Genomic DNA, 16,959 nt, shown 5'->3' on the forward strand with positions numbered 1-16,959 from the left:
GATCTCCAGAGTTGGGCTGTATGCATACACATTTGTGCATGTGTGTGTGTGTGTGTGTGTGTGTCTCTGTGTCTGTGTGTGTCTGTGTATGTCTGTGTGTGAGTGTGTATGTGTAAAGATGGTAGGATAGGTAGAATAGTACTTCCATGACCAGAGCTCCCATTTCTGCATCCCAGCCACATTCCATTTGCTCAAACCCTGACTCTAGCCTCATACTTTCCCTGCTGTCGCTACAGTAAATTATTGGATATAAACCCGAGAAAAGTGGGTTAGAAGATTTGTGGCTTCAGTTCTTCAGCATTCGCAGGACTATGCTTATGGCGCTTTGCTTTCCAGCAAGAGCATTTTCCACAGGGATTATTTCTCGGGGAGATTTATGAATGAAACGGTGGCAGCAGCAGCTGGCGGACTTTGGGATAATCCTATGATTTAGAGCTGGCCACCAGGCTCATTCCCTTCTCTCCAAAAACGATTCACTAAGCATGTACCCTAATCATCCCTTGGCAGATTTGTTTTCTCCTCTCTTGCTAACGTGCTTGGGCTGCCAGAAGCTCTGATGTGGGCTGGGTCAGCCATTTCCTCCAGCTGCTTCTCACTCAAATATTAGGCTTAAAAACTGCCTGTCTGCCTGGCCACAGAGTAGATGCTACAGTTTATGTAACAATTCACTGCGTAACGCTTTCATGGATCCCTGACCTAGTTCACACCATCTGAAGCTGCCAAAACTATTTTATTTGTTGCTCGTCCTTCTACAAAGGCATCATGATAGAATGAGTACTGTGACCTTGAAGCCAGGAAGACCTGTCTTTGGCCCATACTAGTTACATGCCTCTGGGCAAGTCACTTAATTTTTCTTTGCCTCAGGCAGTGCCAACCAACATGGAAAGAGAGAGTTTCCTCATCTGAGTCTTCCTCTATCAATAAAGGCACAAGTCCAGTACCTATGCTCTAACACAGGGCTGTCCAACCTTAGGTTTTTATTGAAACAATAGACAATATATTGTGATTTGCCATTTTATTGAGAGCTCTAAGTTAGCTCGGCTTCATTTACTAAAGCATTTATGTAAATTTCTATGCTTGTAGGTGGGCCGCGTAAATCTTACTGTGGGCTGCATGTGTCCCATGGGCCTGCATTTTGGACAGCCTTGCTCTAAGCCAACTCAGTGTCTCCGTCACCTGACACTCTATCCACTCCACACCAGAATTTGGTGCTTGGCATGGCCAGCACCACCTGTATCTCCTCTTAAACATTCACAATCCATAGATATGAGGCCTTCCATGGAATCTTAAAGTCTTTGGCATCTTTCATTTTTTTCATCCTTGTCTATACTTTTCAGCCTATTTTTCACTGTCTTCCCCTAAGCCCACCTTTGCTTTGAAATCGCTGAGTATCACTCTAATGTGGAGGGTCTTAACAAGTCCTTCATGGGATTCCTCTACATCCTCATCTTCTGAAACAAATGATAACCCGAAAGCTACAATGATTTTCCTGGTAGTCTCCACTGGCAATGCTTATCATGAGTCCTACAGTAAAAGATAACTAGACATCCCATGAACTGATGCTTCTTGTGGCCTTTGGGTAAGCACGAACACTAACTCCATCCATTCCTTTATTTGCCTCTTCAGGGAGAACTGAGCCATTTTGCCATTTAGATGCAACTCCCTTTTGTCTCCTAGTTCCATTTATACCAAGAACGTCAAACTTGCTATGATTCAGTTCTTAAAATAATATGTTCGTTGGTCCTTGAACAAGGATCTCACATCTAAAATATCAACAGTTAAGGTAATATTTAGAAATGGTCTAAAAACTGTGATTCCTGGCACCCTCTTCCACCATCACCGCAGAAGTGGAATGGAGACAAACAGGACTGAGGACCACCATTCTGGATTTTTTTCCATGGATTGCCATGGTCAAAGAATGTGTCACACAGTGACCAAGTTATTGTAAATGAGTGTCTCTAGAAGTAGTCAGCTTGGACATCAGACACTATCTTCTCATTTCTCATCGTACTTAATGCCTTCCCAGCCAGGTAGAATGTTCTAAAAACTCCATTTTGCTAACATAGCTTTCTAGACCTCAGGGTACTAAGTCAGTATGAGGCACCATGAGGACTTTTGTAGAGGATGTTCTTATTACATAAAAATTAATAATGATAACTTTATTAACTGCGATTAAATGAAAGGCAGGAGTTTGCTTAGAAACAAATATCTATTTTTTCTGAAAACCAAAATATTTTAGAAACTTTTTTGATGACATAAATTATCCAATCTTTAAGTTAATTACTAGAACTGTGTATGGTATGTTTCTCAAACCAACTTGTACATCACAAACATATAGTCCCTCGTCTCCCACCCCTTTAAATATCTTTTAAATTTGTAAAGGGACTCAGTTCAATCTGAACATATGATTTATTTATCATCATCTTGCTGGAAGAACAAGGGAACTATGAGTAGCAAAAGATTTGGGCTTTAGAATAATGGAACCAGTTGGGGGCTGATGGCTTCTCTCATGGCATAGAACAGTATTTCATTCCAACCTGTGGAGAAATTGTGACTATTATCATTAAAAAAAGAGGTAACTAATTCACACCTGGGACCCCCTTCCCAAGGCGATATCACCCTAAACTGTTCTTAATTAAGCCATCATGAACATGTTGTGGGCTGCATCCTAAGGTTTAATGATGGCCTGGCTGATACTGATCACCCAAGACCAGTGAAAAAACTCAGCTGGCCATTAATCCTCAGGAAATTCCCTGCACTAAGGCTATGATTGCTATTCAGAGCTTAAAACAAAGATTACAAAAAAAAGAGCTGTGTATTTGCCTTGTGTGGGAGATGGAGCCGAAATTGGCTTGGACAGGATGTTTCCAGAGTTCCAATGCTCTGTCCTCTTTTTGTTTGGATTGTCTGAATCATCTCTCAGCATCACACACAGACCCACAGACACACACACATAGCTTCAACTGTGATAACGTTTATTAGCTAATAATAACTAGTTACCAAGTAAGTAGATACAGGCAGGGCCAACATTGCTATCTCCCCACATTTTATTTCAGTGGAAATAGAAATATGTTGGTATCTCAAAAATATTCCCACCTTTTTAATGCGTAGGATTCTCCTGCCAAAACCCTAAGGCTTTTGTCTCTTTCAATACAATAAGTCATGCTTCAAGATGTTATTAGTCATTTACACCTCAATGTGAATGAGGAATCTGAGAAAATGGTCTGATGGGGCAGGCAATATGATTTAATCAATAGAGTGCTGGACTTGAATTCAGGAAGACCTTGATGTAAATCATGCCTTCAGATGCTGGCAAGCATTGTGACTCTGGGTAAGTCACTTACCCTTGCTGTTTCCTCATCGGTAAAATGGGAATGGTAGCACCTACCTCCCAGAGTTGTTGTGAGGATGAGAAAAGATGCTGTTTGTAAACTATAAGGCACTGTATAATGTCAGTTTTTGTATTAAGACATGGAGGGTTAACTGCATTGGTAAAGTAACTATGCATGCCACCTCAACGCAGGAAATTAGTCCACAGGAAATGGGTCCTGGGACAGAAGAACTAGGAAAGTCGATGACATATTTTGTTGACTTCAGAGTTCTTCCGAGGAAAGGCAAAAATATTTCCTGCCCTCAAGGGGTTCACATTCTAATGTACACAGAATAAATTGAAGTAATCTCAAAGGGAAGGCACTATCATGGTGGAGGACAGGGGAATAGGGTGATACTAATTAGGTTGAGGACAAGGGGAACAGAAAAGGTAGGATTTGAGCTGAGCCTTGAAAGAGGTCAGGAAAACTAGCATTCCAGTCATGAGGGACAGTCAGTGAAAAGGCATTAAGTCAGAAGATTAGGTGTTCGGTATGACTAACAAGCAGACCAATGACATTGGATCAGAGAGTACCCAGAAGGGAGTAAAGCATAAGAATATTAAACAGGTAGGAAGGGGACAAGTCATTAAGGACTTTAAAAGGCTAACAGAGGATTTTTTATTTGATCCTGGAGGAAATAAAGAACTGTTGAAGTTTAGGACAACATGGTCAGACTTGATCTTCAGGAAAATTGCGTTGGCCAGTGAGTTGGGTGGGAGACACTTGAGGCAGTGATACCAAGATGCGGGTCAACACATTAGTCTGTTGTCAGGTGATGGTGGGCTGCACCAGGTGGGTGGAGAGAAGGATATGTAAATGAGAGATGTGAATGTAGAAATGAGGAGGCTTGGCACCAGATTGGGCAAGTGAGTATGACCAAGAGATTGAGAATGACAACAAGGTTATGAGTCAGTTCAATGTGAATCCTAACCCTGAGAGTTAATGACTAAAAAAGGCTCATCAGGTCAGCCAAGAATACCTGTGTACACAGAACTAATAATCTTAATAAACAATATTCCTTGACAGTGTTTATTAATTCTAGTTCCCTCACATTTTCTTTGTCAGTCTTACTTTCAATTGTCTGATCATTGCTAGGGTGGCTGGCAAACATAGGGTTATAGCAATGAGAAAGGCTCTTTCACATGTCTGTGATCAGGCTGCTGCTTAGCTAGAGTGAAGCTGGTAGCCTTTGGTTGGCATACTTTTCAGCACAGATCTTAGAGTTCATGGTAGGGACTGCTGCTACATATCCAATGGCTAGCAGAGAAGGAGATAGAGTGCTGGGACTGGAATCAGGAAGACCTGAGTTCAAATCTAGACTCAGATATTACTAGCTCTGTGATGTTGAGAGTGGCACCTAACCCCTGTCTGCCTCAGCTTCTTTGAATATAAAAATGGGAGAAATAACAGCACCTACTTTTCGGGGTTGCTGAATGATCCAATGAGATGATGTTTGTAAAGAGTGCTTAACACAGTGTTTGCCAAGTAGCAGGTATGATGTAAATGCTTGCTTATTTCCTTCCTTTCCTCACAAGTTTAGAAGGGTAGCTACTCTTTGGCAGAGGATAGTATTTTCCCCCTCTAGAAGACATGACCTATGGAAATGTATTCAAGACACTTCCCTGACTTATAGATTAGAGATTTGGACTTATCACAAGCAAGAGGGACATGTTCTAGGGAACTATACCCTCCATAAGACTGTGTGTGGAAATCTTAAAGGTGGAAGAGGTCTCAGTGATCTCCTAGTTCAATGCCTACAAAATGAGTTTTTATGACATGATTTTTTGTCGTTGTTCAATCGTGTTCCATTCTTTGGGATCCCATTTGGGGCTTTCTCGGCAAAGATGCTAGAGTGGTTTGCCACTTCCTTCTCCAGCTCATTTTACAGACGAGAGAACTGAGGCAAACAAAGTGAAGTGACTTGCCCAGGGTCACACAGCTACTAAGTGTCTGAAGTCAGATTTGAACTCAGGTCTTCCTGCCTTCAGGCCCTGTGCCACTTAGCTGCCCTTATGACATGGTTAGTTAGCTAATAAGGCCAAAGTCAAACTGAATCTCTGGATGGACCAATCAGCTTTGTTCTGTTCCATGGCTACAGCCTGCGTAGCTAGGCTCAGGCAACCCTCTTCAGTCAAAAAATATTTAAGCACCTAGTACATACCAGGCATTGTTCTAGGCACTGGAGATAAAAATGCAATAATGAAACAGTCTGTGCCCTCAAAGGGCTTACATTCTTACCAGCATGTAGTGCTTGTCACAAGGAAGATTAGCCAAGAGTCATTGTAGGCAATAGAAATCAGTGCAAAAATCCATCTCCCCTGCTACAAAACAAAACAAAACAACTTGAAACATATGATCGCCAGCTGGTGACTCAGTTTATCATCTTTACCCTGTGCCCTTGTCTTTATGCTTAATTGATCAATGAATAAATGCCAACAGTATTAATAAACTATAATTATTGCTATTATTCACAATTCTTAAAATCAAGATAGGCTTACATTTTGATTTTCATTCTTTTTAACAGGGGAATATCAACATAGGCAGGAAGACAGCATGAAATATTAGAAATAAAAAATAGCAAAACCTTTACAGCAAAATTGCTTTTGATGGTTTTAGCACTTAATTCTAGTGGTACTGAGCAGCATAAGAGTGAATGCTCATGTGTGAGGCTGCATGTAGCAATCTGACAGCACTGCAAAAATCTTACCTTGCAGAGAAGGATGTGATCATTTTCTATCAATAAGTGCTCAGTAATTAGGAACAATATTGAATATAATGACTCACTTTAGAAGGTATTTCACAATGATTTTCATTTTACCTTGTGCTTACATAAACCATTAGGGGATTTTTTTATTTTTTTGCTCACATTTACTTTCAAAATTCAGGAGTTTTGTTTTCAAATTCACAGTTCTTACTTTGTAAATGCTTTTGTAATTCTTTCAGCATTGTGGAACCTTTTTTTTTTAATTCTTGGTAACATTGCACACACATTGTGGTGCTTGCTATGGTCACGTTTGTATTTATTCTGAGTTTGGGATTTGAAACATAGGCTAGGCCCATGGATGTTTTTTCATCATAATCTTGCTCATTAACCACTTTGCTTTCTTCTGTATCCCAACTTCTATATTTTGTTCAATTATGCATAATAGGTACAATAAATATTTATAATGGGGGGGCATTGTTTATTTGTTTTGTTTTGATTTTTAACCACAATAGTATAAATAGACAAGGCAACTTGGCTTAATAAATAGAATACTAGGCTTGGAGTCAGGAAAACCTGGATTTAAATTCCATCTCTGATTATTGCTAGCTGTGTTACTTGATGAAAATCACTTAGCCTCTAGGGGGCTTATTCCTTAGGACCTATCTACTTAATCTGCAACAGTGGAGACAATTTCCACACTGGGAATTCTTCCTATAGTGACAAAGTAATAGAACCTATTAGCATTTACGTATATATGGTTGCTGATTGCTTTAAAATACTAAGTTAAGACAGGACAACAAATAAGTGGTTGTGTTTCATACATTTGGGGCCTCTTTCAGTTATTGATTCTAGGCCCATAAGAACTTTTTGGCCATGGGGTTCATTTCAACCAATCTCCAGTAGTCCTATTGTCAACATTACAATTGACTGGCAGAGAAAAATGGTGGATGTGTTTTTGTTACATGTTCTGTCCATCATTATAACTTATTTTTCCCCATAGAACCTCACCTCACCTACTCCAAACTTCATTGTACAGAGCTCATTTTGATAAACAATGGACTTAATGATCTTTAAGGTCACTTAAAGATGCTAGATGTCCTGGCTTGCTGGGTCCTTTCCATATTTATTTTGGGGAGAAGGCATACATACAATTTCATCATTAAAATGGTTCCTTATAGCGTGTTTCCCACTTTTCTCCATTATCCTTTCCATCTAGGAGCTGTATTCCCAATCCTATGATGCTGTTGGTGTGATGTTTGCCTCCATCCCAGGATTTGCTGATTTTTATTCTCAAACCGAAATGAATAACCAAGGAGTGGAATGTCTTCGCTTGCTGAATGAAATCATCGCTGACTTTGATGAGGTAACCCCCAGAACTCCAGGTTTTATTGTTAAATACCAGGGCTAACAGGGATTAATGTTAATAGAATGATCAGTTAACCAGGATCTTTCATTCTGTCAGGCACAATATGGGACTCTAATGGTCCATGAAACAGCCCTGCATATTGCATGCTGTAAAAATATATACACATATACAGTTTTTCCTCTCATAATTAAACCAGAGAAAGTAATACACAATTACACAGAGAACAAATTTATCTTGTCAGTTACAAGAGAGTCCATTATCTCAAACTGTGGCAACAAGCACACAGGTACCTTCCCAGTCATCCATTCCATCAAACTCTAGATACTTTCCCCAACTACCTACAAATGCACAGTAACGCCCCACCCAGGGCATTCTTTATTCCCCATTCCCACCTGCCTTCTAGACACACACAGTGACATCCCATTACAACTCTATCCCAAGGCAGAACCCCTACGGACAATGACAACTTACCTGTGTTCATTCCTCAATGACTAATACTGTTCCACTCTATCATACCTTCCCCATCCCAGTGACTATGAACTGCTGTGTGCCTTTTTTCAAACCTCATTCTATATTCCCTACTGATCACTCCCTTATCCTCATTCCTCTCAACTCAAGCCTCCCACATCCCCCCTAAAGCTATTTACCCATTCCACTGTGGTTCTCCAAAACGCATGCTCCATGGACTACAAACTTTCCTCTAAACCTTCATTTTCTTGTTCCTTCTATCATCTTGTGCTTACTGGCTTCCTCCTAATGACAGTCTCTCTACTCACTCTTTCCAGCACTGGCTAAACTTTCATTCATACCCCACCTCCATCTCACTGGTCATGGTTTAGGAGTTGGAATATTTTTTGGTCCCCATTGCCACTTCCAGGCTATCTCACTACAACCATCACTCTGTAAACCCTCCTTTGAGGGGCTTAAATGGCCTTTTTTTTAAGCCTTCATCCTTCTGGACCTCTCTGTAGGCTTTTGACACTGTTGGTCACCCTCTTCTATTTGATACTCATTTCTCTCTAGGTCTTAAACTAAACATGTACAAGATTAAACTCATTATCTATCATTCCCCTCAAACCCTTCCCTCTCCCAAACTCCCTTATTACTGTAGAGGATACTATCATCTTTCTGGTTATCCAGGCTGGTGTCATTCTCAAATCCTCTCTGTCTCTGTCTCTCTCTGTCTCTCTCTCTGTCTCTGTTTCTCTCTCTCTCTCTCTCTCTCTCTCTCTCTCTCTCTCTCTTTAAACCTATTCCAAGTTGTCATATCTACCTATGTAAAATCTCTCTTAAGACACTGCCATCACCCTGGCGCAAGCCCTCATCACCTTACACCTGGGCTATAGCAATAACCTTTGGAATGACTCAATTCACTTCCAGTTCATTTTCCATTCAGCTGTCAAACTGATCTTCCTTAAGCACAGTTCTTATCCTGTCAGCCCCCCTGTTCAATAAACTTCCATGGCTCCTTTTAGCCTCCAGGATCAAATATAAAATCCTCTGGCTTTTAAAGCCCTTTGTAACCTGCCCCTTTCCAGGTTTCTTATACTTTTCTCTTCTCTATATACTCTATGATACAGTGACCCTGGCCTTTTTGCTATTACTCACTCAAGATATTCTATTTGCCGACTTCAGGCATTTTCTCTGTCTGTCCCCCTTTCCTGGAACTCCCTCCCTCCTCATCTCTGATTCCTGGCTTCTCTAGCTTCCTTCAAGTCTCAGATAGAGCCCTTCTTCAAGTAGCCTTTCCCATACCTATTTCATCGTAGTACCTTTATTAGTTATCTGCCATTTATCATGAAGTTTTCTTGTTTATACATAATTGTTTGCATGTGGCTCCTCCATTATTAGATTGTAATCTCCTTGAGGGCAGGAACTTTCTTCCTATGCCTTGTGCTTAGCACAGTGCCTGGAATATAATTAACATTTAATAAATGATTGACTAACTATTCTTTGGAGAATACATTGGAAATGTGAATGAATGAATAGCAATTATTAACTATTTGCTATGTACTGTACTAAGGACTGAGGATACAAATACAAAAGTGGGACATTTACTCCAGTCAAGGAAAACTTACCTTTTAATAGGAGGAAACAATGTATGTAAGAGAGAGGTGGCCAGGGAAGGGAGATGTTTTCACCTGAGAAGTCACAAAGATAATGAATGGATCCTAAGAGAACTGATCAACATTCCCTTTCCAATTTCAAGTGTAGTAATAACTTGATTCAAATTCCCATGGCACAGGGGGTGGGAGGAAGAAGGTCCAGGGAAGAATGCAAGAAGATGGATTTGGGGAGGATGAGCATGATTTGGTCTGGGGATGGCTAGATAGAGTGGGATTTGCCATCCCTCAGCAGTCAGGACAGTTCAGCCCCAGGGCAGAAGTTCCAGCTGAGTAGATTAAGTTCCCAGTGGCATGGTTTGTGGAGGTCCAGTGGTCTGGAGGATGTAACAGCAAGGCAGATGGCAAGATGACCAACATGGATGGCTGCATGTGATGTGGAACAAGGTCTGGTCTGGGGCCAACCATCAGTTATTAACTAATAAACCAAATTCCATAATAATTGAGTTATCAATGAATTTAATCTAAAAAGCTTTTTTGATATACCTACTGCATGTAAAGTATTCTGCTATGCACTGGAGATACAAAGACAAAAATTAAAGTAGCCCCTGCCCTCATGGAGCTTCCATTCTACTGGGGTAATGCCATACGTAGATAGATAAATATATTCATGATAAAGTAGAAGGTGGAAGGGGAACTCAGTTCCTCTAGACCTCTGAAAAGCCTCTTATGTATGACTGGAACAGCAGAGGCCAGTATACAAAAGAAGGCTTCTGGAAAAAGAGGCAAGGAAGTCCAGAAGTGCCTTTCATATCTATAAAAACAAATGCAAGGCAGAGAGTCCTTAGTGTATTTTCTCTCTAGGCCAGTTGGTAAAGAACTATTCCCTGTAGTCATGGTAGACAAAGTCCAAGTTTCCAGGCCTATGAACCACAGCTCAGTCTCTTGCTGTTCCTCTAGTAAGGGGGCCAAAAGCTCTATCATCTTCTCCCCAACAGGTTAGCTCTGATCCAGTACTCCCTCTTCTCTCTCTAAATGGCTAGAGCCCAGGCCCCTCTACTTTCTAAGAGAATGACTCCCTCTCCTCTTTAGAAGACTGAATCCCAGGATCCTCATCTCTAGATACTGGAGAAGTGAGAGGCAACATGGCAAAGCTGGATTCAGAGTCAGTGGAACTGGGTTGACATCCTATCTCTGACATTCGTTAACCTCTTTAGGTCTCAAGCTTCCTGAGAAAAAGTGTAAGGTCACGAGATATATTCGGAACATAGTGAGTAATCCAGTTTTGTTGAATCATAGAGTATGATTCACAGGCCTATGTACATGTGAGATAAGACAGAAGGGATAGATTGGAGCCAGACTGCAGAGGACTTTGAATGCCAGGATAAGGAAGCACAGTGAACAAATATGTTTTTATAACAATCAGCAGGGGATTTCCCCTACAAGGTAGAATTCAAAGTCACCACAGTGTTGTAGAACGCCTTACCAACAAAAACCAGAGCTTTCTTCCCATTTCATCTTCATTTCTGGCTATTTAATTAATGAAAGGTCCAATTAAGTATTACATTATACCACAAACACTTTCAGTTGAATAATGAATTAAGTTTGAAGCACACATATTAAATGAAATATTATGGTCCCTTACTAAGTACTAATCCACTTCTGGTAGACAGATGCAATTTGCATCAACCCAAATCTGGCCCATAGCCAAATGACTGCACACCAAAGCAGATGATGCCAAACGATTCCATAGCAGAGGAGAAAGCTGAAGGAACACAGGCATAGGGAAGGACACTTTCTTACTTTGAATGTTCTCATCTGCCAGGCTGCCCGATAAACTCCTGCTACTGGCACCTAAAATAATAAGTCAGAGTCAGATTCAATAATAGCTCACATTTAGGTGGTGCTTTCCTGACCGCAGCTCTGGGACATATGTTGGGCAAGAATTGTTATTCCCATATGATGGAAGCAAAAACTGAGGTATAGAGAGTTCTAAGGAAATTTCCCAAGGTCAGATAGCTAGTAAGTGTTGGTGCTTGGACTCAAACCAAGTGCCTTTTCAAATACTAACACTGACCCTGTTGACCACCATCCTCCTCTTAGACTCCTTCCTTCCTTAGCTTCCATGACATTAATTTCCACTGATTACCATCATTTATATACTGCCCTTTCCATGTGAGTATCTCCCAAGACCCCATGTTTGGCCCTCTTTTCCTTTCTTTTGAGGCAGCAGTAATGCAACGGGTAGAGCTGTGGATCTAGAATTAAGAAGGTGAGTTCAATCCAGCTTCAGATACTTACTAGTTTTGTGACCATAGGCAAGTCACTTAACTTTGTTTTGCCTCAGTTTCTTCAGTTGTAAAATGAGGATAATAAAGGGACCTACCTCAACTGAGTTGTTGTTAGGATCAAATGAGATATTTGTAAAGCACTTAGAGCAGTTCCTGGCACATAGTAGGTGCTATATAAATGCTTATTCCCTTCCCCCACTTCCTAATCCTATCTAGCCATCCATCCTGAGTATCTTGCCGTTTCACCTCCCTTAGCAACTGACACTCCCCAGCCCCAGAATAACCCCCATCAGAACAGAAGGAGGCTATCGTCTTTCCCCTTAAAGATCACTTCCAGAAACCATGTCCCCATTCACTTTGAAATTCTTGCCTGGGTCTGAACCATTGTACCCTACATCCCTACCTTTTCTACCTCTCCCCTTCTACACCCTCATTTTCTATCTCCTGCTCCTTGAACTATTATGAAATCAACACTGCCATTGCTTTTGGAAAGGACATGTCATCTACTGCCCTATTCCTATACTCACCATCTTTATGACTCCTCACACCAAAACTCCCTTGCCTAAATGCCAGTTCCTTATATGTATCCTCTCCCCTACTAGTATATAAACTTCTTAAGGGCAGGAAGTGTTTCACTTTGTATCCCCAGCCCAACAGAGTGCTTGGCACAGAGATAGCACTTAATAATGGTGTGGTTTTTTTTTATTCATTCATCTTTCCACATTCTAATCTTTTTATCTTATCACTCATAGGGTTTATCACAGCTACCTTGATGACTCCCAAGTCTATATACCTAGTCCTCATCTCTCTCCTAGATCTCATTCCCACATCACCAACTACTTGCTGGACATTCCCTTTGGTTTCTCAATTTCACAATGCCCAAAATGGAACTCATCATTTTTCCCCGTAAAGCTAGTCTTCCTTCAAACCGATCTATTTCTGTTTAGGACACCTTTCACCCTTTTAGTCGTCAGGATTTGCAACTTTAGAATTATAAGGGAGTTAACTCTCTTTTATAGTATCTTCCATATCCCACCCCTTCTCTCCTCTCACAAGGTTACTAGCCTAGTTCGTATATTCATCATTTCACATGCAGATTACTTTAAGAGTCTCCTAATTGGTCTTCTTACTTCTAGTCTCTCTTTCCTTTACCTATATGTCATTTCACCTCATCAAAACCCATCAATGGTTCCTTCTTTGCTCTAGGGTAAATGCAAACTCCTCAACTTGAATTTTCTCTCCTATCTTTATGCCTTGGGCATGAAGCTCTCCCACATGCCTGGAACATACTCCCTTCTCTCAATATGCTTTGCTTCCTTCAAGGCTTAATTCAGCCTTCATGTCACCTCCTACATGAAGCTTCCCCTCATCCCCTTCTACTTGTTAATGATCTTTCCCTCATGAAATTTCCTTGTATTTACTTATCTATATATACATATTATATTCCTCACTAAAATATTTTCTAGGGCACAAATTGGTTTTGTTTTGGTTTCCTATTTCCAGGGCCTAGCAGAATGTCTTGAACATAGTAGGTATTTGATATCTATTTGTTACTGCTGCCTTCCCTAACAAAAAACTAAGAACTTAGTATCGCAGAATCTGAGAGTTGGAAAGGGCCTCAGAAGCCATCAAGCCCAGCTCATACTTGAATATGTCCACCAGTCAAGTCAACAAGCATTGAGGACTCCTTCCCCTCTATAGTATATCTGGCAAGTAGCCATCTAGTCTTGGCTCAAAATGGGAAACTAAGCATATGAGTCAGCAATAACTGTTACTTTTTTAAATCATCTTTTATGAAGGATAGTAAGGTCCAGGGCATTTTTCCCCAGGAACTTAGTATCTTCTCATCTTTCAGATATCTAAATTATCAGTCCTGTAGCATCCTTGAAACTTTACCATCTACATAGTAGTATGCTGGTAAATATTTAATAACCAGGTCTCTGAAACTGAAGGACATGTTTAAGTTTAAATCCACATTATTAATATTTTTCCATCACCTTCTTAAGTCTGGACAATCAATAAAACAATAAACCAAGCCCTGAATTGTAGAGTTTACCAATTTCTGAGATAGAAATGCTCACACTGAAAATTTAACAATTGGTACTAGCAATCTGGTAATGAAATGACTCCTATACTTTTTGAATATATACCTAGTTTCATCTAGCACCACCATTTTTGTTTTCTCTGGTACTATTTCTACTCTCTCATAGAGCACAGCAGAGACTGAGGTCAGACTGCAGATGTGGTGGCTCACTCTCACTGATGAAGAAGAGTTTGTTCTTAACATCTTTCCAGACCTTTTTCATCTAGTTGCATTTCCCTTCCACTTTCCTCCTTAAATGCTCTGGTTATGACCTGGCTTAATGGTGTCTCTCATCAATCTTTCTTTGAACCTGTTTTCTTTTCTCTTTCTATTTTATGAAGCAATATACCTCATGGTTTTCTAGCAGCTTCTATTGCAGGATTTTGCAAATGAATTCATGTAGTAGACTGGTTCTCTCATAGGCTACCATATTTTTCTCTTGGCAAGGAGAGCAAATGTTTACCTGCAAACATGATTTCTAGGTTCTTTTGATCTCATTGCTGTGATAGGTTTCCATTGGTTAAACTACCATAAGAAATAATAATAGTCTGTGGTCATGGGTGTTCTTTTGGTCATTTCTTATTTTGGGTGTTACCTTTTTAATGGCTCAAATTAGAGTTCCTTTTATTCCATGCCATATTTTCTTTTCATTTTTCTTCTATTTTGCTTTGGCTTTTAATCTCTGCTCTAAAGAGTTGATTGCCTAAATCTATGGAAATATTTGATTTGGAAATACTCTCAAATCAGTAGCCAGTCACTCCCTGCATATTAAAATGCAATCAACTTCATTTCTCTTGCTACTCATCATGCTCACTATACCCATTGTCTCTTGACTCTTTTCTTGAATTAAAATATTCATCATTTGTAGGAGTGAGACGTCTCCAAAGTCTACAAGTATTTGGCTTTGCTCATTTTTATCCTATTTTTATCCTAATCTAAGTATCAAAAAATGTTCATTACTTTCTTCCTCTATTCTTATCTTTGAATTAAGGTCACTAAGTATTAAAATATTTCTTGATTTGATTTGAATAGAATTATCAAGTTATTTATAGAATTCTTTCTACCTCTGAAATCTTCACAACCAATTTTGGCACATAAGCTTCAACAATTTTCATGGTTATGTTTCATGGTGGTGCAAATGCTTGCCATGAGCATTCATGAGATGAACAAATGTCCCATGAAATTATATTCCTTGCTGCCATAGGACACACAGTAAAACTAACCCTAACTCCTTTATTTGCCTGTGCAAGGAGAAGCAGTGAGCCATGCTTCCATTTACCTGTGACTTCCTTTGGGAATCCATTTTTTTAATAGTAAGAATTTCAATATTGCTATAATTCATCTCTTCTAGTAATATGAACTTCCATTGGTCACTGGAAAAAGATATATTTAGAGTAGCAATAGTTAAGCTAACCTTTGTAGTCAAAAAATCATGCAGTTCTTAGCACCATCTTCTTTCCACCCTTTTTTCCGCATTCTGCTATAGTCACTATAGAAGCAGAAAAGACAGGAATCTTCATTTTTGCATTTTCTTTTTTTTTAATGATTTGCCTTGAATAACAAATTCATCTCTAAAATGATCAATGAACTGGTAATCTCTCTATACTTAGCTAGTCTGACCCTCTGAAAGTAAGTACAGTTTGTCGTAGGACCATATTAAATACATAATATGTTGTTGATAAATGTTTTTGAATAATTTTAAATGGAATTTCTCTCAGGATTTAGAGATGGAAGGGACATAAGTCATCTAGTAATGCCTTCACTTTTCAGATGAGGAATATTGATACCCAGAGAGGTTAACTAACTACTAACTTGTCCAAGTTCATATGAAGGGGTGTCCTGGAGCTAGCTCTAAGTGGTGAGCTGGTTGTTAAACTTTCAGAGTGAGCATTTATACCTCAGAAATCACAATCACTACAAATCGGAGTTTGATTTGTTGTTTTGTTGATTGTCTCTAGACTTTAAAAAGTGTTAATGATACAGATTAAACATAGTGTGTGTGCACAGTTGTTTTTTGTTGTTGTTGTTGTTTTTTGGGTTTTTTTGTGGGAGAGCTTGGTTGTTAAACATTTACCAGCATATCTCTGTATTGCTCTATCAACATTGCTTAAGGGCAGTAGAAGATACAGGAAATTAAGTCATCCTTAGACTAGTGGTCTGGTAACTTGAGGCTAATAAGGATGAAAATTAATAATAATAATAATAACTGTGGCATTTCTCTAGAGCTTTAAAGATTTGCAAAATGTTTAACATTCATGATCTCATTTGAGCCTCACCACTCATAGGCTTCTACATATTTAAACCCAGGCCCTTCTATTCCACATCTAGTATTCTTTCTATTAGACCAGACACTACTCATTTTCTAAGAATTGTTTAAAAAGCATGAAAAATAATAAATTTTTTATGTGGATGAAAGGGATAGTGTCCAGGGAGGAGTATGAAAATAAGAAGGTGATCTCAAAGGTGCGGTTCATTTTGCAAATGTGAGGTTGGATTCCCAAGTTCAGTTACATACATGAGGCAGCACTGAGGAAGATCAGAAGATCTGCATTTTTGTCTCAACTCTGCCTCCAAGTTGCCGTGTGATCTTGACCAAGACATTTGTTCTCTGGATTCGCTGTTCTTCATATGCCACAGGAGGGCTTAGGGCAAACTGAGGCCTCTTCTAACTCTATGATTTTAATCATCTTAAACAAAACCTCCTCTAGGGCTCACTCTCCCCTTTAACATTGCATTTCAAAGGAGGAAAAGAAAATGTTTTTTAAAAAAAAGATTTCAAAAATAAATGAAGGAAAGGACAAACTTGCAATTTCAAAGTAGTGTTGAGAGGCAACCAAAAAAAAGGAAGAAAAGAAGGAAAATTCTGTATTTTCCATTAAGATGCATAAAGAAAATGTGTCAAGTGTTGCTTTACTCCAGGGATCAAACATTAGTGGAAAGAGTACAGAATTTGGAATCAGAAGACACAGGTTTCAGTTCCAGTTGTGACACTTATTACCTGTGACCTGGAGTGAGTCAGCTGACTCATCTGACTCATCTAACAGTAGCTAGGTGATAGAACATTGCACCTAAAGTCAAGAA

The 16,959-nt window shown here is 39.6% G+C and overlaps 1 protein-coding gene across 1 annotated transcript in view; it reads left to right on the forward strand.

Annotated features, from left to right (window-relative positions):
• The window catches only part of ADCY8 (adenylate cyclase 8), a 401,436-nt gene that overhangs the window by 360,345 nt on the left and 24,132 nt on the right, over positions 1-16,959 (forward strand). The window contains exon 15 of the mRNA XM_036765122.1: positions 7,292-7,438. Within this exon, the coding sequence (XP_036621017.1) occupies positions 7,292-7,438 (147 nt within the window). The remainder of the gene's footprint in view (positions 1-7,291; positions 7,439-16,959) is intronic.

Source organism: Trichosurus vulpecula, chromosome 1 (assembly GCF_011100635.1).
Source record: "Trichosurus vulpecula isolate mTriVul1 chromosome 1, mTriVul1.pri, whole genome shotgun sequence".
In the NCBI taxonomy this organism is placed as follows: domain Eukaryota; kingdom Metazoa; phylum Chordata; class Mammalia; order Diprotodontia; family Phalangeridae; genus Trichosurus; species Trichosurus vulpecula.